Source organism: Cetorhinus maximus, chromosome 17 (genome assembly GCF_964194155.1).
Source record: "Cetorhinus maximus chromosome 17, sCetMax3.hap1.1, whole genome shotgun sequence".
In the NCBI taxonomy this organism is placed as follows: domain Eukaryota; kingdom Metazoa; phylum Chordata; class Chondrichthyes; order Lamniformes; family Cetorhinidae; genus Cetorhinus; species Cetorhinus maximus.
This window is the reverse complement of record NC_135895.1, coordinates 12,537,206-12,560,833: the sequence shown is the minus strand read 5'-3', so window position 1 is coordinate 12,560,833 and position 23,628 is coordinate 12,537,206. Positions and strand designations below refer to the sequence as shown.

Genomic DNA, 23,628 nt, shown 5'->3' with positions numbered 1-23,628 from the left:
ACTGGGCTGATTGGTGCGAGTAAGAACATGAGCAGCAGAGTTTTGGATGAGCTCAAGTTTACAGAGGGTAGAATGTGGGAGGCCAGCGATGAGTGCATTAGAATATTCAAGTCTAGCGGTAACAGCAGCAGATGAACAGAAGCAGGCACAGGCATGCATGAATCACAAAAAGCTAGCAAACAAGTTCAGCAGGTATTAGGGAAGGCAAATGGAATGTTGGCCTTTATTTCAAAGGGAATGGAGTATAAAAATAGGTAAATTCTGCTAAAACTATACAAGGCACTAGTTTGACCACAGCTAGAATACTGTGAACAGTTTTGGTCCCTTTATCTAAGGAATGATACAATGGCATTGGAGGCAGTCCAGGGAAGATTCACTAGGTTGATCTGGGGGGGATGGAGGAATTTTCTTATGAGGAGAGGTTGAGTAGGTTGGGCCTGTACTCACTGGAGTTTAGGAGAATGAGAGGCGACCTTACTGAAATAATAAGATTACTAAAATATAAGATTCTTAGGGGGCTTGACAGGGTAGACGCTGAGAGGTTGTTTCCCATTGTGGGAGAGTCTAGGACCAGAGGGCATAATCTCAGAGTAAGGGGCGTCCATTCAAAACAGAGATGAGGAGGAATTTCTTCTATCACGAGGTAGTCAACCTGTGGAATTCTTTGCCGCAGAGGACTGTAGAGGCTGGGTCGTTAAGTATATTCATGGCTGAGATAGACGGATTTTTAATCAATAAGGGAATCAAGAATTATGGGAAAAGACAGGAAAGTGGAGTTGAGGGTAATCAAATCAGCCATGATCTCACTGAATGGCGGAGCAGACTCGATGGGCCGAATGGCCTACTTCTGCTCCTACATCTTATGGAGTCAGGCAATGTTATGGAGGTAGCAATGAACGGTCTTACTAATGGTGCAGATGACTGGTTGAAAGCTCATCTTGTAGTCAAAAATGATACCAAGGCTGCAAGCAGTCAGATTCAGTCTCATTTGCCGGGGAGTGGGACAGGGTTTGTGGCGGGGACTGAACACAATGCATATGGCTTCACAGCATTTAATTGGAGGACATTTTTCAATATCTTTTAATCAACATCAAGGTCTGAGGAGTTCTCACGGCAAACTCAATTAAGAACAAAACCATACAAACAAACATGTACCTTTGTCAAAGACGAGTTTTAATCTCCGTGTGTTGTGTTTCTTATTTCTGTATTCTTTCTCAAAATTTCCTAGCCCAGACGTATAATGGTCCCATGGGATCTGAGGCAGCTGAACCACTCTTTGTGGGCATGGAAATCCCATGTCAACCTATGTTACAGGCCAGTTTAAAGCATTAAAAATCCATCCGCGTTCAGTGTATCAGATTTTCTTTCTACTACCTTCTTGTAAAACAAGTGCTCAGAAAAAGTGATGCCGATAATGAGGGTTTTTTGACAGAGAAGAGAGAGAAACTGTTCCCACTGGAAGGAGGGTCAATAACTACAGGTTTTTAAATAATTGGCAAAAGAATCAGAGGAGAAATGAGAATTTTTTTTTATTTTACACAGCGAGTTGTGATCTGGAATGCACTGCCTGAAAGGGCATTGGAAGCAGATTCAACAGTAACTGCCAAAATGGAATTGGACACCTACTTGAAATAAAAAATTAGGAGACAGCGGGGAAATGGGACTAAGTGGATAGCTCTTTTGAAGAGTTGGCAAAGGCATGATGGGCCCAATGGCCTCTTTCTGCATCATGAGATTCTATGTCTCTATCAAAATTATTTTTCAAATTTATTCCCTATTTCAAATTGGTGCAAAGGAAAAATAAAAGCAAAATACTGTGGATGCTGGAAATCTGAAACAAAAACAAAAATTGCTGGAAAAGCTCAACAGGTTTGACACATCTGTGGAGAGAAAGACATAGTTAACGTTTCGTGTCCGTATGACTTCTTCAGAACTAAGAAGTAAAAATGTGGCAAAATATATACTGTTTAAGGGGGGTGGGACAGGTGGAAGCTGGATAGAAGGCCAATGATAGGTGGAGGCAAAGCAGAGATTGCAAAAGATGTCATAAACAAGAGGTCGAAGGGGTGTTGATGGTGGTGATACTGGATAAAGGAGGTGTTAATGGTGACATTAAGATTAGAAAGCAGGATGAGCAAGTGACGGATGGCCCTAGTGGGGACGGGGGGAGGGGACGGTGTGGGAGAAAAGATCAAAATAGGCTAAAACGTGGGGATAAAACAGCAAATGGAAATAAATTTTCAAAATAGTAGAAGTAGGTGGGAAGAAAATATATATATATATATATATATAAAAATTAATATAAAATAAATATTTGAAAAAAGGGGGTCAAAAAGGGTCAAGGATGGAGGAGAGAGTTCATGATCTGAAGTTGTTGAACTCAATGTTAAGTCAGGAAGGCTGTAAAGTGCCTAATCAGAAGATGAGGTGCTGTTCTTCCAGCTTGCGTTGAGCTTCACTGGAACATTGCAGCAGGCCAAGGACGGACATGTGGGCATGAGAGCAGGGTGGAATGTTGAAATGGCAAGCAACGGGAAGGTCTGAGTCATGTTTGCGGACAGACCGCAGGTGTTCCGCAAAGCAGTCACCCAGTCTGCGTTTGGTCTCTCCAATGTAGAGGAGATCTCATTGGGAGCAGTGAATGCAGTAGACCAAACTGAGGGAAGTGCAAGTGAAGTGCTGCATCACTTGAAAGGAGTGTTTGGGCCCTTGGACGGTGAGGAGGGCGGAAGGGGCAGGTGTTGCACCTTCTGTGATTGCATGGGAAGGTGCCATGGGAGGGGGTTGAGGTGGAGGGGGTGATGGAGGAGTGGACCAGGGTGTCCCAGAGGGAGCGGTCCCTACAGAATGTGACAGGGGGGGTGAAGGGAAGATGTGTTTGGTGGTGGCATCATGCTGGAGTTGGCGGAAATGGCGGATGATGATCCTTTGAATATGGAGACTGGTGAGGTGAAAATGGGGACCCTATCATGGTTCTGGGGGGGAGAGGAAGGTGTGAGGGCAGAGGTGCAGGAGATGGGTCGGACACGGTTGAGGGCCCTGTCAACCATCGTGGGTGGGAAACCTCAGTTAAGGAAGAAGGAAGACATGTCAGAAGCACTTTTTGGAAAGTGGCATCACCCAAACAGATGCGACAGAGGAGAAGGAACTGAGAGAATGGGATGGATTCCTTACAGGAAGCGGGGTGTGAGGGGTTGTAGTTGAGGTAGCTGTGGGAGTCGGTGAGCTTGTAATGAATATCGATGGACAGTCTATCACCAGAAATTGAGACAGAGAGGTCAAGGTAAGGAAGGGGTCAGTGATGGGCCATGTAAAAGTGATGGGAGGGGTGGAAATTGGAAGCAAAATAATACATTTTTCCAGGCCCAGACGTGGCCCGAAACAGCCATTGATGTACCAGAGAAAGAGTTGTGGGAGGGGGCCTGAGTAAGACTGGAATAAGGAATGTTCCACATACCCCATAAAGAGACAGGCATAACTGAGACCCATCCGGGTACCCATAGCCACACCTTTTATTTGGAGGAAGTGAGACAGGTTTAAGGAGAAATTGTTCAGTGAGAGAACAAATGCAGCCAGATGGAGGAGAGTGGTGGTGGATGGGGATTGTTCAGGCCTCTGTTCTAGGGAGAAGTGGAGAGCCCTCAGACCATCCCGGTGGGGGATGGAGGTGTAGAGGGATTGGATGTCCATGGTGAGGAGGTGGTGGTTGGGGCCAGGGAACTGGAAATTGTTGATATGATGTAGGGCATCAGAGGAACTGCACATGTAGGTGGGAAGAGATGAGCAAGTGGAGAGAGAACAGAGTCAAGATAGGAAGAAATGAGTTCCGTGGGGCAGGAGCAGGCTGACATGATCGGTCTACCAGGACAGTCCTATTTGTGGATTTTGGGTAGAAGGTAGAAGCGGGCTGTCCGAGGTTGGAAGATTATGAGGTTGGGAGCTCTGGAGGGAAGATCCCCAGAGGAAATTAGGTCAGTGACAGTCCTGGAAACAACGACTTGATGTTCAATGGTGGGGTCATGGTCCATGGGGAGGTAGGAGGAAGTGTCTGAGAGTTGGTGCTCAGCCTCTGCAAGGTAGAGGTCAGTACGCCAGACAACAACAGCACCACCCTTGTCGGCAGGTTTGATAACAAAGTCAGGGTTGGACCTGAGTGAACGGAGTGCGGCAAGTTCAGAAGGACACAGGTTAGAGTGGGTGAGAGGAGCAGAGAAATTGAGACGGCCGATGTCACGCCGACAGTTCTAAATGAAAAGGTCAAGAGCAGGTAAGAGGCCAGAGGGAGGGGTCCAGATGGAGGGAGAATACTGGAAGCAGGTGAAAGGATCCATTAAACGGGGGGAGGACTCCTGCCCAAAGACGTGAGCACGGAGACAAAGGCGGCAGAAGAAGAGTTCAGCATCATGCCAAGCCCAGAATTCATTGAGGTGAGGGCGTAAGGGCATGAAACGGAGTCCTTTGCTGAGTGCTGAACATTCAGCAGAGAAGGTCAGGGGGTGTGGTGAATACAGGGCCTGGCTGGGAATAGAAAATAGGATGGGGTCAGAGAGACGGGAAGGGGTGGAGGGTCCTGGATGGACGCTGGCATCAATGAGTTGTTGGAGCTTGCGTTCCTTAACACCTGAAACAAAGAGTTTCTTGTTAAGGCGTCAGAAGAGGCGAAGAATGAAACGCTTGTTAAAGCGTCTCTTCCCACCTACATCCGTGATTCCTCTGATGCCCTACATCACATCAACAATTTCCAGTTCCCTGGCCCCAACCACCGCCTCCGCACCATGGACCGTCCAATCCCTCTACACCTCCATCCCCCACCAGGATGGTCTGAGGGCGCTCTGCTTCTTCATTGAACAGAGGCCCAAACAATCCCATTCCACCACCACTCTCCTCCGTCTGGCTGCACTTGTTCTCTCACTGAACAATTTCTCTTTAAACCTGTCTCACTTCTTCCAAATAAAAGGTGTGGCTATGGGTACCCGCATGGGCCCCAGTTATGCCTGTCTCTTTATGGGATGTGTGGAACACTCCTTGTTCCAGTCATACTCAGGCCCCCTCCCACAACTCTTTCTCCAGTACATCAATGGCTGCTTTGGTGCCACTTCATGCTCTTGTCTGGGCCTGGAAAAATTTATTAATTTTGCTTCCAATTTCCATCCTTCCATCACTTTCACATGGCCCATCACTGACACTTCCCTTCCTTTCCTTTCCTTGACCTCTCTGTCTCAATTTCTGGTAATAAACTGTCCACCAATATTCATTGCAAGCCCACCAACTCCCACAGCTACCTTGACTACAGCTCCTCACACCCCGTTTCCTGTAAGGACTCCATCCCATTCTCTCAGTTCCTTCGCCTCCGTCGCATCTGTTCCAATGATGCCACTTTCCAAAACAGTGCTTCTGACATGTCTTCCTTCTTCCTTAACCGAGGTTTTCCACCCATGGTGGTTGACAGGGCCCTCAACCGTGTCTGACCCATTTCCCGCGCCTCTGCCCTCACACCTTCCTCTCCCTCCCAGAACCATGATAGGTCCCCCTTGCCCTCACTTTTCACCCCACCAGCCTCCGCATACAAAGGCTCATCCTCCGTCATTTCCGCCAACTCCAGCGTGATGCCGCCACCAAACACATCTTCCCCTCACACCTCCTATCAGCATTCCATAGGGTCCGTTCCCTCCGGGACACCCTGGTCCACTCCTCCATCACCTCAATCCCCTCCCACGGCACCATCCCATGTAATCACAGAAGGTACAACACCTACCCCTTTACTTCCCCCTCCTCACTGTCCAAGAGCCCAAACACTCCTTTTGCATTTCCCTCAATTTGGTCTATTGTATTCGCTGCTTCCTCTACATTGGATAGACCAAACGCAGACTGTGTGACTGCTTTGCGGAACACCTTCGGCCTGTCCACAAGCCAGACCTCCCTGTCGCTTGCCATTTCAACACCCCATCCTGCTCTCATGCCCACATGTCCGTCCTTGGCCTGTTGCGATGTTCCAGTGAAGCTCAACGTAAATTGGAGGAACAGCACCTCATCTTCTGATTAGGCACTTTACAGCCTTCCGGACTTAACGTTGAGTTCAACAACTTCAGATCATGAACTTTCTCCTCCATCCTCACCCCTTTTTGAACCCCTTTTTTCAAATATTTATTTTTTAATTTTTATATTTATATTTCTTTTCCCACCTATTTCTATTATTATTTTAAAAATTTATTTCCATTCATTGTTTTATCCCGACCTTTCAGCCTATTTCGATCTTTTCTCCCACACCGTCCCCTCCCCCCACCCCACCCCCACTAGGGCCATCTGTCACTTGCTCATCCTGCTTTCTACTCATAATGTCACCCATTAACACCTCCTTTAACCAGTATCACCACCAACAACACTCCTTCAACCTTTAGTTTATGACATCTTTTGCAATCTCTGCTTTGCCTCCACCTATCACTAGCCTTCTATCCAGCTTCACCTGTCCGACCACCCCCCCCCCTTAAACAGTATATATTTCACTGCATTTTTACTTCTCTTTAGTTCTGAAGAAGAGTCATACGGATTCGAAACGTTAACTGTGTCTTTCTCTCCATAGATGCTGTCAGACCTGTTGAGTTTTTCCAGCAAGTTTTGTTTTTGTTGGTGTTGGTGTTGGTGTTAAGGAAAGGCTCGAATGGGCCAGGTATTTCCCCCACCCGTTTACCGGACAGGTTTTTCCAGCTCTTTTGATCATTTATTCGATATTGCAATGTAGTTCAGTCAAACTGCTTCATTCAGCTGAGTCAAAGTGGGTCAAAGGAGCTAATAGTAATGGGTCTGAAGCAGACAATATTTTGCTGTTACTCGACTGCTTAGCTCATGAAACAACACCAATCCACAAAGTCCCACTGGACCCATCCCATCCCCACATACAACAGTCAGTTAAACATTGTATTTAGATGGAGATAGCGGGATTAATAGTTAAGATACGGGACCAGAGGGCATGATCTTATGTACCATCATTGTACACTGCGAAACTGAATATTCAATAAATTAGCACCAGACAAGGGTCATTAAAAGTTGCCAAATTGTCTTAAAAACTCAAGATAGTTCAGTAAAGCCCTTCAATAAACAGAGCCTGCCACTCCTACTGGTCTGTCTCCAGTTCCACACTGTGTGGGTCAATCTTAATGTCCTCATGTTAATTACGAATGGGTAATAAATATTGCCTTGCTAGTATTGCCTATGTTCCAAAAACTCTGGTAAAGAGAGTCCTTCTGCTCATTTGATCTTTTCCCATCACAGCTTTGTAATCGACAGGTCATCTACATTTCTAACAATGCGGAACTCGTTCATTCCTGCAGATGAGTATCAGTCTAGTGTATGCATTCAGTCCTGGGGTCTAGATCCACAAACCTCTAAGAGATCACACCCTCCGTCAAGTCAAAGTTTCCATGTGCAATGACGCACTGATAAGGTTGTCTTTGTTTGTATATGTTAATCGTTTTTAAGTATCTTAACAGACAATGGGTCGAAACACAAAAAAAGGAGTGTCCACCCATTGGACATGTAATTCTCTAAATAACTGAATTCACTTTTCAATTAGGGATTTTAGTGAAAAGAGATAAAAATACACAGTCAAAAAGAGTGAGAAAAGGGGTCCCTACTATTCTCTATTGACTACAGAACACACTTATTAAGGGCCTGTCAAGGACCTACCTTCTGTTGGAGATTTTCCACAAACGTAATGGGTTCCTTCAGCCCTTCTTTCTGATGTCTGCTTAAACATTCCAAGTCTTGAATAGCTTGGGCCCGTTGGGCTTCCAGCACAGCAATGGTCTGTAGCAGCCTCTGGTAACTGAGTAAGAGATAATACAAGCTGCATCAAGTTATTCTGAATAAACCATGAGTTACACGTGTAGAAACTTCAAATGACCAGGAACTTAAATAAGGTTCCCCAACAGGCTTTCTTAAATCAATAACTTTAAACATGTAATAAACATTGCTTTATACGCCAACCCTGCATATCTTAGCCAGCAACATGCTCGACGACTGTAAAATTTACATGACTGAATCCAGTGTGGACTGATGGCACAGAAATATTTTCTTTGCCTACTGGTTGGAATTCTTAGACTGCATTCAGTTCCAAGTGAAGAAAGCGCATCGTCTCAACCTTAATGTCAGTAATCCGAAGTTCAACACATACTGACCACCTTCCGCACAAAGAATGCGTGAGAGGCCACACGGGGAATGGGTGGGCCACAACAGCACAGGACAAGATGCCAATGAGGAGCTAGCATGACTTAATGCTATTAGTGCAGAAGCTCTGAATCCATCCACGAATCAGAATATTTGAATCCCAATGCCAGGTGCCTGAGCATTACCATGTACTCTTCAATGAGCAATCAACATTGAGCAGAATTTGGGAAGCCCTAAGAATCAAGGTATAATGCAGGATTTTGTAGTGTATAGTCGTGGTCTTTTCATAATTAAAAAATGATACAGCACAGGAGACCATTCGCCTCACTGCACCCGTGTCGTCTCTTTTGTTGAGCCATTCAATTATTCCCTGCTCTTTCCCCATAGCCATGCAAGTATATTCCTTGAAGTATTTATCCAACCCCCTTTTCGATGTTACTATTGAATCTGCTTCCCCCATCCTTTCAGACCATACATTCGACACCACAACAACTCACTGTGTAAAGGTTTCCTCATGTCGCCTGTGGTTCTTTTGTCGATCAGCGTATATGATGCCCTTTGGGGTCAATTAACCCTTCTGACACTGTAAACAGTTTCTACTTATTTACTTTATCAAAACCATTCACTATTTTCAACGCCACTATCAGATCACCTTTTAACCTTCTCTGCTCATAGAAGAATAGCCCCAGCTTCTCCAGTCACGTCACATATTTGAAGTCCCTCATTCCTGGTACCATTCTAGTCAGTCTCTTCTGCACCCCCACTGAAAGCTTGCTACCCTTCCGAAACTGTGGTACCCAGAATTGAGCGTAATACTTCAGCTGAGGCCTAATCGCTGTTTTACAAAGGTTTGACATAACTTCCTTGATTTTGTGCCCTAGGCTTCTATTTATAAAGTCAAGGATACCATAGGTTTTCTTTTAATAGCCCTCTCAATGTATCCTGTCACCGTCAGAGGTTTGTTCAGAAATAAAACCAGGTCCAGGGGTCAAAATATTTTTTTTTGAGGGCTCTTTTTGAAAAAAAAATATCTAGCTTAATTTTGTCGAGGGCAACTTTTTGACTTTTGGGGACTTCTTTTTACATTTTCACTATCTCAGTCCCAGTCATTCAAAGCAGTTAACGTGAGTAGCTCAAGGTGCCATTCTTCCTTAGCTCCTTGGTATTTCCTCTCAAATTGGGATTCTAAACATGATTCCCAATTTACAGCTGAGCATTATCCTCAGGCTCCTTTCCCCAAAAATCCTTGCCCACCCCAGAAATTCTTCACCAATTCCGTGCCTTCAACATTTGGTTTTCCTCCTTCAGGGTTTCTTGTGCTTAACGAGCTTCTTAATCCCCCAATAAAAGTTGAGCATACCTACACTCCAAATCACAAGCCCACGGAACTTGTAAAAACGTAATTGACTTATGAACAAGACCATTCTTGAATTGTCAGCTAGTTATTGCCTGTGCCAGTTTTTTTTTTAAAGTTTTTGGTCACCTTTTGCTCATTTTCCTGTATTTGGTAACTGATAAAGAGATTGTTAACAGTCACTTTGTATTACAGAACTTGAATATTGCCGAAGAGAGGGGCATGTTGCCAAAGCTTTTCGTCCTGCACACATCAGGACAAACACAAGAATACCAAATTTCAAACAAACACAACAATTTACACTAAAAGGAGAAAAGGGTGCTGATTGGTTAGCAAGTGGACTCTGCTTGGCTGAGGCGCTGCCTCACAACAGGGAACTAGAGGCTCCTCAAGCACCTGGGCAATTCAAAAAAGGCACAAGGGCTTGAACAGATTCTTCTTGTTTGCAGACAATGGATCCCTGTGTATGAATGTATGTCACTTCTAGCAAGCATAAATGAACGACATTACGAGCTTGACGGATTACCTTAAGTTGGTTTATCCACGCTCCCCATTTTCCTTAATTGCTTGAAAACTTCAATCAAATCATCCGCAACTTCTAAATTCCAGGGAACGCAACACTAGGTTTCCTTTGAATTTATTTTTTCATGGAATGAGTGTCACTGGCAAAGCCAGCATTTGTTGCCCTAATTGCCCTTGAACTGAATGGCTTGCTGGGCCATTTCAGAGAGCAGTTAAGAGTCAACCATATTGTTGTGGGTCTGGAGTCACATGTTGGCCAGACCAAGGAAGGATAAGAGATTTCCTTCCCTAAAGGACATTAATGAACCAGGTGCAACACAAAAACAGAAACAGAAATACCTGGAAAAACTCAGCAGGTGTGGCAGCATCGGCAGAGAAGAGCACAGTTGACGTTTCAAGTCCTCATGACCCTTCAACAGAACTAAGTAAAAATAGGAAAGGGGTGAATTGTGAGCTGGTTTAAGGGGGGGTTGGGACAAGAAGAGCTAGGTAAAGGGCCAGTGATAGGTGGAGATAACCAAAAGATGTCACAGACAAAAGGACAAAGAGGTGTTAAAGGTGGTGATATTATCTAAAGGAATGTGCTAATTAAGGGTAGAAAGCAGGACAAACAAGGTACAGATAGCTCTAGTGGGGGTGGGGTGGGGTGAAGGAATACTAAAAAGGCTAAAAGGTAGAGATAAAACAATGGGTGGTAATACATTTAAAAATAATAGAAATAGGTGGGAAAAGAAAAATCTATATAAATTATTGGAAAAAACAAAAAGGAGGGGGAAGAAATGGAAAGGGGGTGGGGATGGAGGAGAGACTTCAACACCTCTTTGTCCTTTTGTCTGTGACATCTTTTGGTTATCTCCACCTATTACTGGCTTCTTGTCCCAACATCACCCCCCTCCCTTAAACCAGCTTATATTTCACCCCTTTCCTATTTTTACTTAGTTCTGTTGAAGGGTCATGAGGACTCGAAACGTCAACTGTGCTCTTCTCCGCCGATGCTGCCAGACCTGCTGAGTTTTTCCAGGTATTTCTGTTTCTGTTTCTGTTTTGGATTTCCAGCATCCGCAGTTCTTTGCTTTTATCTCTGTAATGAACCAGATGGGTTTTTACTATCGATGATGGCCACCGAATGGCTTTCGGTTCCAGATTTTACCACTACGACACCGTCTCCACCTGGTTTACGCAATCTTTCCTCACAATTTAACCCTTGGAGTTTAGGTATCATTCTGGTTAATCTAAGTGGCACTCCCTCCAAGGCCAATATACCTTTCTAACGTGGTGAGGAGGTGCATTGGTGGAGTCGGGCGGAACTTTAGGAAGAGGCTTGCTCATTCTGCTGTTATGAATTCTCGTGTTCCAACCAATATGCAACATCAAAACACAAATTAGGAACTTGCTCTTCTCACAAGAGATGGATAAAGCAAATGCTGGTCACAAGTACACAGCCGTCAGAGCAGGAAGTAACAGTTTGCTTTAGATTAAAGAGGAGAGTGTAGGGCTGCTTCCCTAGAAGACTACTGATTGCTGCACACGTTCTCACAAATCCTGACAATGACAAATGGTGCCTGCCAGGCAAAGGGCCACGCATGCACTTCCGCGCGCAGCTCATTGTCTGGGCACTGTCTCAGCTACGTTACTTTATTGCAGCTGCTAAATATCTCTGCCTTTGCCACACGATACGCCGTTTGGCCAGTGGTCGCATGAAAGTCCAGCCTAAACGTCGTGTCCGAGGAAGAAACTGAAGAACTCGTCACTACTTGAATGAATAGGAGGCTTTTCTGCAGGGCAGATCTGCAATCCGGAGGATGTTAAACCACATCTCTCAACTAAATAATGCTGCCTGGGAGTTTTGACAGCTAAGCCGATTTCCATTCATTCTGGCTTCAAGCTTCACTGGGCTCGCAAGGGCTCAGCTTGGGATGTAAATTTCAGAATCCAAATGTGTAAATTACTCAGTGCCTTTTAAAAATGACTGAGGAGCCGGCAAGGAGAAGGATCAAAGCCCATGTTGTAAGGTTTCAAATGCATAGGAAAAAATTGCAGGGCTATGGGGAAAGAGCAGGTGAACGAGACTAATTGGATCGCTCTACAGGTGCGATGGGCTGAACTGACTCCTCCTGTGCTGAATGATTTATAATTCTAAGATGCTGCATTATCAGGTAGCAATGATTAAGTGGGGAGGAATACGAACCTCAAGTATGCAAAGGAAGGGAAAGATTTAGACTGAGGGCTGTAAGGAGTTCCACAGCTTTTGGGCCTGAGGAAAATTAACGAAATGGGTATAAAAGACGAGAGAGTATCGATTTCAACACGATGAGGATGTGTGCATGAAGACAGATATGTGAGGGCAGTACTGTAGGAGTTTAGAAGGAATTGGTAAGTTCAGAGCACCACTAACTGTTAAAGTATGATCTGAGAGAACGTTCCATTGAATTCAAGCAGTGAGACACAGCATGGGGTTATCACAGTGCGAAAGCAAAAGGAGATACAAGAAAGATTGATATTATATAATATAGAAGGAAGGCAAGGATCGCCTAGCAGTTGGTGAGCTTTTGTGCTCCTTGATGTACAAAGTGTTCCTGTGAAAGTTAATTAAGGTCAGAAAGTGCTGCCCTAGTACTTAACTTCACTGCCATGCGGCCAACTACAGAATGAATTAACTGGCATAACCATCCAACCACAAGTATTGCAATAACCTCAAAAATAAAAAGCTACAAGATACTGCTGAACGTTCCCACTTGCCATTTCTTAGCTGAAATGGCACCTTTATGATAGAAGCAAAACAGAGTAAGTATGAAGCACCTTAAAACTTTATTAGAGACCTAAAATCACAACTGGATGAATTGCTGCAGCCGTACTTTTGTATTCACAGTGACCGCAGCTAACTGTAACTATGAAGAAAACTGTCATTTTGAACTTCAAGAAGAATATTTCACAATCGTAACACTTGCAAACGGCCAGCAGCACACAGACAACCTTTCATCAAAGCAGGCTTTCCATGTCAGTTAGCAGACCCCGGCACGCACCCTGAAATATGAATGGCAAACGAATCAGACTGGGTGGGAGAGGGGTGAGGGGGGGGGGTAGATGAGGATAATTTTTCTTTACGTTAACGGCTTCTGGGATGCATTGTCTGAAAGGATAGCGGAAGCAGATTGAATGGTAACTTTCAAAAAGGATTTGGGCATTTATTTGGAAAGGGAATTTGCAGAACTACTTGGAAAGTGCAAGGGAGTGGGACTCATTGGGGAGCTCTTCCGACATCCCTCGCTCATCAAAATACCCACCCACTAACATCTTGCACCTGAGCACATTAAGTATTAAAAAAAAAGCCAATGTCCAAATAGTTCTGTGATTCATTCTGTCTGTGCCAGGAATGGAGTGGAAAAAAAAAAGACATTACTTATAATCTCTTTGTTTGGAATGTAGCCAATAAGAGTTTGAACAGCGTTAGCCCAGTTCCCAAATGGCATCCATCCACAGCAGCTACAAAAAAAAATGTTCAGACATCCAACACAATTGGCACCAATTCAGCAAGTTCATTTGGACTGACCCAAAAGAGACAAGTCGCTCTTTTAAAGGAAAGGCTGGATCGAGAAATTCAGGACAGCTTTTCCAATCTGCTGCTGGATGCAGTGCAGGGAAACATCTCAGCCCCATGCAGAGTTATCTCGCATCTATACAGTCCACATGCACATTTACAAAACACCTGGAGAGGAGGTCATTCAAAAAGGTTCTGCTCACCCATTTCCCTTGTGCTCACTAACGTACACTGGCTCCCTGTTAAGCAACACCTGGATTTTAAATTTTAAAATCGAAAAGCAGTGCTTCAGTTTTCCATCCTACAGGATGGCCCACTCAGCTCTGAAGTCTGTGAGTTAGACGAGAGGGCTGGAGCAAGAATATTCCTCAGATGTTTCAATGTTCCCTTGTCCTCAAAAATGTTTTAGGATGCATGACAATATCGTATGACGTACAGAACTATAACACACAATATTAATTCTATGCAACAACTTGCATCTATATAGCACTTTTAATGTAATCAAGTGTCACAAGGCATTTCACAGGAATGTTAAAGAAAAAATTATTGAGCCCCATTAAGGAGCTATTGAGAAATTTTAAGAGATTTTAGGAGGCAACTCCACTACTGGAGGCTGAAGGCACAGCTTTTAATGGTCGAGTGATTAAAATTCAAATGCTCAAGGGGCCACAATTGAGGGAGGGCTCTGGGGCAGTGGGGATGGATGGTTGAAAGGCTGGGTAAGTCCAAGTCCATGGAGGGATTTGAAAACATGAATGAGAATTTTAAAATCCAGACATGGTTTAATGGGGAGCCAGTGTAGGTCAGTGGGCACAAGGGAAATGGGTGAGTGGAATCTGTCACAAGTTAGGACACAGGCAACAGAGTTTTGAATGACCTCAAAAAAATATCAGTGTACATGTATACAGGCAGAAGAGACATTCATTTCATTTATCTGGAAAAAAAACATGCATTTATATAACATCTTTCACCCAACCTCAGGACATCCAAAAGAGCAACACGACCAATTACATTCTTTTGAAGTGTAGTCACTGTTGCAATGTAGGAAATGTGGCAGCCAACCTGAACACAGCAAGCTCCCACTAACAGCATTGCAATGAATTAGATCATTTCTTTAAATTGTTGGTTGGGGGACAAAGATTGGTCAGGGCACCCCTGCTCTTCTTCAATCAGCGTCACGGAACTTTTTTTTATCCACCCGAGGAGGGGAGATAGGTGTTCGGCTTATCTTATCTGAAAGACAAGACTTCCAGCGACGCAACACTCCCCCTGGACTGCACTCGAATGTAGTCTAGGTTATGTAGTCGAGTGTCTGGAGTGGGACTCGAACCTATAACCTTCTGACTTCTATCCACCGCGACACGGCTAACAATGTTCATTTTATGTAGGGTGAAATACACTTCGTAAAATCACCAACTTCAAAACATGAAGCCTGCATACAATATTTAGCAAGTCCCTGTCAAGCTTGTAATTGAATATTTTCCCTTCTCTTTGATTTAATGCTTTGCTAGCTTTAGTGCTTTTAAACCACCTGCTAAGCACTTTTAAAAATAAATGTAATTACGAGGTGTGGACAGAGCTAACAATTGAGGAGCCCTGGATTTAATCAGGAATTGCAGGTTACCTGGTACAGGGCAATTAAAATCAGTTTCTGGGGGGGGGGGGGGGGGGGGGGTGACTGCTCTTTGAACGTGTCATTGATGGTGTAAATCAGTCAAGACGTTGATCTTCGCCTCTGGATTCAAAAGCTGCCCAGAAGCTAGCTGACTCTCCGTTGGGAGCGCACCAGCCTCCGAATCTGATGGTTGTGGGTTCAGGTCCCGCTCCAGATACTTGAGCACATAATCCAATGCAAACGTCATTTACATAAGACATTAATCTGAAGCCTCTCAAGTGACGTAGAAGATTCCCTGCCACTATTTTGAAGAGGAGTAATAGAAGAGTTTTCCCCAGTGTCCCAATTAACATTTATCCTTCAGCCAAAATAAAAAAAAAAAAAAAAAAATCTGTTCATTATTACATTCCCCATTTGTGGGACATTGCTGTGTGCAAATTGGCTGCTGTGTTTCCTACATCACAAAATTGACTATACTTCAAAAATGCTTCATTAGTTGAAAAGTGCTTTGGGGTGTCCGGAGGTCATGAAAAGCACTAAATAAAATGCAAGCCTTTCTTTCTTTGCAGATGGAGAGGAACACCTCTTCTGGCCGTATGACTTTTGTATAGTCAAGTCTTCAATGGGACCACAGCAAACCCATATCACCGACTCAGCAATTCCGCCTGGAAAGGCCACAGTATGACTGATGTAAGCAATGGAGAAATGTGAAAACTGGTGCACGGCCGAGACACATTGTTGGAGCAGTGTGGAGAGCACTTTACTGTGCGCATAACTGTGTCACAACTGACCTACAAGTACTTAATGCGAACACTGGGTGACTGAAATTAAAGACATTCTATTTCCCATCTTTGATAAGCAAAAAGGTTTTTTTTTAAAAAAAAATAGGCACTTAATTAAACAAACATAAATGTAACTTAAAATCGATAGGGAATAAAATTAAATAGAAAATTGAACTGTACCAACCATCATGTTACATTACAGAAGAGAGATTTTGATGTACTGTATTAGATTGTGGTGTTATTCTTAGAGGGAGCTTTGGGGACAGGATGGACCTCCCACTGAAATAACACCAAGGTCCAAACACAGTGACTGTATCAATGAGCCACCATTTTAAGGCCGCTACTCTTATTTGAAACAACAATGGGGAACATGCCATGCATAATACGCTCAAAGTTGCCACTGATATAGTGACAATTTTTAAATGCAATCTTAGTCACTCGCCATAATATTCAGGCTAATGTACGATTTGAGAATACACTTGATAATGAAGGAGATTTGCCTCAACAGCTGAAGTACTTCTTAATAAAGTCATGACATAGCAGAACTCACAAACAGCATTCTATCCAACTCCCTACCCACCCCCTTCAACTATGTTAGTCAAAAAAAATTATCTGGTGATTTCTCTCATTGCTGATGATTGTGGGACCAGGTGGAGTTAAAATTTGCTGCCTTGTTTCCTACTTTACAACAGTGGCTATAAGTCAGGTTAACTTCACTGGCCATTCAAGATCCCTAAAGAGGCTGTGTCAATGCAACCTTTTCTTTTTAAGACATCAGTGACTTGGAAGCTGCAACTAAATGTCAAGAGAAACCAAGATGAATGTATTTTAAAATTAAATTTAAATTAAATAAAGCATTTACACTTCCAAAGTGCTAATTCATCACTTTCAAGCAGCAACCTTCTCCCTCCCTGCTGCATCCCCAGGAATTCAAAGCTCAAGCAGCTCGGTCACATTTGGAGGTTTTTTTGCCCTGTCTGTATTTTGTGGGCCCTGGGAGGTTTGGTGCTGCCTCATTATTGGATAAATTCCAAATCGGAGCACCAAGAGCTGCTGCTATCAGCAACCTGAGGCTGATGGGAACACGGAATTAAGCTTCATGTGCAGCTCCCACAATGCCGTCCCGCGGAGCTCACAAAAGACAGATGGATTGAAGACCTCGGCGCTAGATTCTTGTGTTTCATAAATATATAAGCTTGAATAAGGATTTGTTTCTGACCTGACAGCTTCGAAACATACGCTGTAACACCCCCTACTTTAAGTGAGTGTTAAAAAAAGCCGCATGTTGCTTCGCAAGAAAGATAAAGAATCAGAGGGATGATAAAGCTTGGCCCAAAAAAAAGGCTTATAAAAAATGGTGGAAGAGCGGGGTCAGAGCAACTGAAGGCTCGATCACTAATGGAGGAAAGATGGTATCAATAGGAAGGGTACCCGCAGCCTGGGTGAGAACTGGAGGAGAGAGTTCGAGAGCGAGCAGAGAAAGGCCACAGAGGGGACATCTAGATAGGGATGAGGGTTTTAAATGTTTTAGGGGGACACGGAACTTGTTGAAGTAACTGAGGTCAGAGGTGACAAAAGCATGGATAAGGGGTTTTTGGCAGAAGAGCTCCGGTCGTGTGATGTGCTCATGTAGAAATAAAACAAACAGTTTTGGTGATGGACAGAATGTTGGGATTGCAGCTCAGCTCAGGATAGAACATGCCGCAAGGGCTTATGCACGGACTGACTCAGGCTGAGCAAATAGCAAGGTGAGGGATGGAGTGAGTAACAAGGAACAAGAGGTTATATCGCTACTATCCACAAAACTGCCATTTCAGTCTTGTTGGGAAAGTCATCCGTGATTTTATGTTAACAAACAATCGATAGCATGCAAGAGTTCACAAGGTCAACAGAAGTGGTGGAGGGTTAATGCTGGGTGTCAGCAGTGTACGAACATAAACTGACACCAGGCATATGGCGGGGGAGGCGATAGGGTAGTCGCCGGACTAGTAATCCAGAGACACAGGGTAATGCTCTGGGCATCCGGGTTCAAATCCCACCACGGCAGATGGAATAAAAAATCTGGAATTAGAAGTCTATGTCCATGAAGCCATTGTATTGTCAATTGCCGTAAAAACCCATCTGGTTTACTAATCTGGTTCCTTACCTGGTCTGGCCTTCATGTGACTCCGGGCCCACAGCAATGTGGTTGACTCTTAAATGCCTCTGAACAAGGGCAATTAGGGATAGGCATGTAAATGCTGGCCTAGCCAGCGACACCCACATCCCATGAATGAAACAGCATATATATTACATAAGTATACAACTTGCATTTATATAGCGCCTTTAACATTGTGAGATATCTCAAGGCACTTCACAAGAGCATAATCAAACAAAAACGTAGGGATAAAAGCAACTCGAAACGTCAACTGTGCTCTCCTCCGCCAATGCTGCCAGACCTGCTGAGTTTTTCCAGGTATTTCTGTTTCTGTTTTAAAACGTAGGGAGGTTCTATCTAGCCCGGACTGATGCAGCTGTGCAGATTGCACGCAAGATGTGGCTTCACTGCCACCTTGTGGTAAAAAGACAACATTATCAAGCTATTAGATTTTTTTTTCAATCCTCCTGGTACATCCTAAAATGAAAGCACCATCATTTTACGGGTATATTTAACATCTTCCTACAAATTTTCTACCCATCTCTCTCAGAGGCACTGACTCCTTGATACAGTTCCGCAGACGCTGGTTGCCCTCCAGCATCTCGCCCAGCTAGCCATTATTAGTGTGTATTGATGCTTCATTTTGGGTGGCTAAGCAAATGGACAATTTACCATGGGGTCATCACAACTAAGCCCAATCTGGTATTTACTGGAACAGTGTATAAGCAATCTGAGAAATGACACATGGTAAGTTAAGTGTCAGTTGAGAAGAACTTTGGACCTGAGGATACCAAAGCTTTCAATCACTGGGATTTACTTTGCATCATGTCTGGGTCTGTTGCAGACCAATTGATAGAGACTGGTTGCATGCTTACTCAACAACTCCATTGCCGTTATATCACACAACCACCAGGGCGGTAGGACCGTAGGCATTGCTACACGAGAAAGGACTATGTTTAAGTAATGTGTATACGCGTGCATGCGCACACACACACACACACACACACACACACACACACAACACTGGGTTTGCAGGACAGCCATCAGGGGCACCTTCTATGCCCTGCAACATCCCATCGCCCACCTGAAATTACTGAGGTCAAATGCCCCAGTAAAGATCAGCCAACTTCGCAGATTGGGGGTTGAACTTGAGGTCTGCCCAATACGCATGGTTCAGCTACTCACTGATCAAATCAATGGAGCTCATATGGGGCTCACTGGGCACACCAGTCATTTGGAAGCCAATCAATGATTAAGAGATATTCACATCAAATACAAAACTAAAACTAATGGGTATTTACAATGTCTGCACTTCAGTGTGCCATGTGGCTGCTTTTACAGCCAGTCTATGAATCAATGCCAGAATTTATTATTCTGCTATCTAGTTTAGCATGCATTACCAGTATAACTTTGCCAAATTAAGCACCTGTTTGAAATACTAAACTCTGCAAACAATAAATGCATTCCAAGTAGGCCAAGGTGCCCCTGGGGCTGAGACCCAAACCAATTCAGAGGTCTGGTATGCTCTAGTGCAGTAAGCAATTGTCTAGGCTTCGATCCTGAATCACACATGCCAAGCGGGAGTGGGTCAGCACTTCTTCAGTCACTCCACCTTTGCACAGACAGCACACACACATCCTTCTGTGGAAGGCTCCATCCTGATTCACTCTTCCCTCCATGGCGACAGCAGCTAAAACGGTGCTTTGTAAAGAAATGCAGTTTCACGTCAACAGTGCTTCCAAAAGCAAAGCTCCCCTCCATCCTATCTCGCCATCAAGGTCTCTTCAGCTAGCCGAGTAGGGGAAACAGCTTTGTCGGGAAATGGCTCAACAATGGGAGGGCAACAGCAGCTGGAGTGCAAACGGTTGATTTATCCCAGCCCACTAATGCCTTTACTCTCAGATGAAAATCGGGTGTTTTTGAGAGCCAGTGGAAAAATCACTTCTTGCAGATTCCATTGCTTCTCTAAAGTTTCAATTTGCAATTACGCTGCAGATTTTCCTTTTAAAGCGGAAGCACCGCTGCCCATGGAAATGGAGGGGGGAGCCCCTTCCCCACCCTCTCATAACGATGGGACAGTGAAAACTGGCTAATAGTTCTTAAATTTTAGTCTTTATATAAATGATAGGCTAAGCAAAATAAATATCCTGCAGTTTTGTTCATGAAGAAAAGGAGTTGCAGAGGCAAACAGCGCAAGGAAGGTACTTTTACACTGCTGCAGTGCCACACCGGTGCTACCAGCTCCAGATGTCGCATGGTAACACTGAAGGAACCTGCCCGGTGGCTACAGCCAGTGACCAGAAGGAGCTTTTTTTTTAAAAACTGGGTTGTCTGACCACTGGCCTTAGTGAGTCTGGCAAGTTCTATCTTAGGATTCTAGGACAATACAGCACAGGAGACAACCATTTTGCCCATCGTGCCTGTGCCAGCTCTTTGAAAAAGCTATTCAACTAGTCCCATTTCCCTGCTCTTTCCCCGTAATCCTGCTAATTTTTACCCTTCAAAAACTTATCCAATTTCCTTTCGAAAGTTTTCTGTTTCCACCAGCTTTTCAGGCAGTGGATTGTAGGTAAATCATTACATCCAACTCACGGTGCAAACAAACATTTTCATCTACCCAGGGTTCCTCTCCTGCGAGCTGCTCCCTACACCTAAGTCTAGGATCCTTATAGAAATTGAAGAGCATCAAACCCAAAACTAACCCTTGGGGAACAGCACTGCAAACCGCCTACCAGTCCGAACAAACATCCATTCACTGTCAAAGTCATTAAGCCAATTCCATATTCATACTGCCATTTTCCCCTTAATTTCATGGCATTCCGTCTTCTTTACAAGCCTCCTGTGTAAATTTGCGCAATTTAAACATAACAAATCCAAGCTAGCTCTCCTTTATCACCCCCATGCCCTTCCAAACAAAAGTTCCTTTTGCTCTCGATGACTGATTTTCCCAGCAGGCTGACTGGATATGCACCATGAAAATTTCACACACACCATCATTACGTTTTACCAAAAACTCTCATGACAATGTTGCACTGTGTGCCTGAAATCCAGTTTCTTAAGCACGGAAATATTTGTGGCTGATCCTTGTGCGCGTGCCAAAATTTGCAGCCACTTGACATGCCTGTGCCAATATCTGTGGCTATACCCCCGGCGTATACCAATATTTGCAGCTGTAAATATTACATTTGAACATCACTGCACTAGGGGAAAGTGTTGGTGCTTAAGGGTCTGCCGCTTGTCATGGTTGCAGGAGTAACTTTGTGCAAAGAATTAGCACAAGAGCAAGCTCTTGGCACATTGAAGCTATTGGCACAACGTTAAAGAATATCGTCTTAAGTGAGATTTTTTTTTTGCTGTAGGGCATACACAGTGCCAGAGTGAGAAACTACAAGCAACTGCTTTCAGTCGAGTATTTGATTGGCACAAACAGACCTCACACCAAACATCAGACATTGGCTCATCTTCAGACCTAGTCCTTGAAACAAACCTTATCCACAGATGTATTCAACTTCTGCTAAACTATAACTTTTTCAAGCCAGGCTCCTCTGAGCAGATTACAATTTCCCTCCCCTCCCCTCCCCCAGGGCTCTCTTGCAAATAAAAATGACCAGGTTTGGAATCTCGCACGAAGATCATCACATTCACGATCGAGGCCCACATTCTCGTGCAGTACTAAGGAAGTGTTGCATGTTTTTAAAAAGTGCCATCCTTTGGAGAAGACGTTGAACTGCCTGTTCCTGTGTATTAGGTGGAATATGAAGATTTCAGAGCATTATTTGAAGAGGTGCATGATGGTTTTGCTAGAGTAATATCAAGCATTCTTCCCTCAGCCAAAATAACTTCATTGGTCATTCATTGCATTGGTGAGTAGGATATTGCTTTAAAAACATAAGGAATAGAAGCAATAGGTCAGTTGGCCCTTTGAGCCTGATCTACCATTCAATAAGGTTACAGCTTCTACCTAAACCCCACCTTCCTGCACTATCTCCAGGGCACCCAAAATTTAACATTTTCTGTCTTGAATATACTCAATAGTTGACCATCCACAGCTCTCTGGGGTGCAGAACTCCAAAGATTCACAATCCTTAGAGTGAAGGAATTCTCATCTCAGTCCTAAATGGCTGGCCCCTTAATTCTGAAACTGCGACCCCTAGTTCTAGATTCCCCAGCCAGGGGAAACATCTTCCCAGCATACAGCCCCTTAAGAACTTTGTGTGTTTCAACGAGATTACCTTTTATTCTTCTAAACGCTAGGGAATATAGGCCTAGTCTACCCAATCTCCCTTTATAGGACAATCCACTCAATCCAGGAACCATTCCAATTAAACTTCATTGCACTCCCTCTAAGACCAAAACTGCAAACAATACTCTATGTGTGATCTCAACCAAGGCCCTACATAATTGTAAGACTTCTTGACTTTTCTACTCCAATGTCTTTGTAATCAAAGCTAACATACCATTGGCTTTCCTAATTGCTTGATGTATCTGCACGCTAACTTACTATGATTTGTGTACGAGTGCCAAACGGATGTTGTTTTTGTCCACGTTAACAGTCAAAGAGTGCATTTCAAAAGAAAGTTATGGTACGTGATCAACTTTGAGGGATTTCCCAGGCCAGTAATGACAGGGTTATATCAGTTCAAGTCTTTTGTAGGTGTAGAATCCAATGCGTAAAATCGTAAGAGGTTTTAAGACTAATGGTCTATAGAAAGAACTAATGGTCAAGCCAATATTCTCCAATGTTGGCAAATATTTATTTAAAAAGGTATCAGCGGCTTTTCCTCTAGCAGCGTCCCCTACATCTAGACAGTGCAACATTTTCACAGGTCTATGAATAGAGACATTTACACTGTAGAGTGGCCAGTGCAAGAACTGTATGTGCCTCCTGTTGGCTACACTCCAATTTATTTACAAACTACCTACAGATAAATAAGTTTTTACAGCATTTATCGCAAGAACACAAAATAATTATGGATGAGAAAGGCCATTTAGCTCATCTTGACTCACTGACCCAGAGAGATTACACCTCCTGCCTCACTGTAGCAGCCTGTGGTTTTTCAAGATTCATGGGTTTTATCCAACATTATCCTCTCTGGAAGCTTATTGTAAAGAATTTACTGATCTCTGACCTAAAATGATCCTTCTCTGGTTTGCTTTCCCTTGTTCCATTTAAAACAAAAATTCAATTAATATTCCTGATTAATGTTTTCTATGTCCTTAACAGGGAGCCATAGAGATGAAAAAAGATATTAGTCAAGTGTTTTTTTGATTATAGAAAGCCATTTGACAAGGTGAAACATTTAGAACTGATGAGCATGTTAGAGTCTCTTGACCTTGATGGAAAAGATCTCAGAGTGATAAGAAATCTTTACTGGGAACAAACTGCAGCTGTAAAAGTCTAGAACGATTTAAGCGATTTTGTGAAGTTTAAAAGAGGGGTCAGCCAGGGGTGTGTTTTCTCCCCAGATTTATTCACTTTGTATAGTGAAAATATTCTTAGAGCGATTGAAGACTTTT

The 23,628-nt window shown here is 43.7% G+C and overlaps 1 protein-coding gene across 6 annotated transcripts in view; it reads right to left on the bottom strand.

The window, feature by feature from the left end:
* The window catches only part of zzz3 (zinc finger, ZZ-type containing 3), a 113,428-nt gene that overhangs the window by 29,956 nt on the left and 59,844 nt on the right, over window positions 1-23,628 (bottom strand). For all 6 annotated transcript variants that reach the window (XM_078560717.1, XM_078560722.1, XM_078560718.1 and 3 more), the window contains exons 3-4: window positions 7,684-7,822; window positions 1,156-1,303 (exon numbers count right to left, since the gene is read on the bottom strand). In XM_078560717.1, coding sequence (XP_078416843.1) covers window positions 1,156-1,303; window positions 7,684-7,822 — 287 coding nt within the window. The remainder of the gene's footprint in view (window positions 1-1,155; window positions 1,304-7,683; window positions 7,823-23,628) is intronic.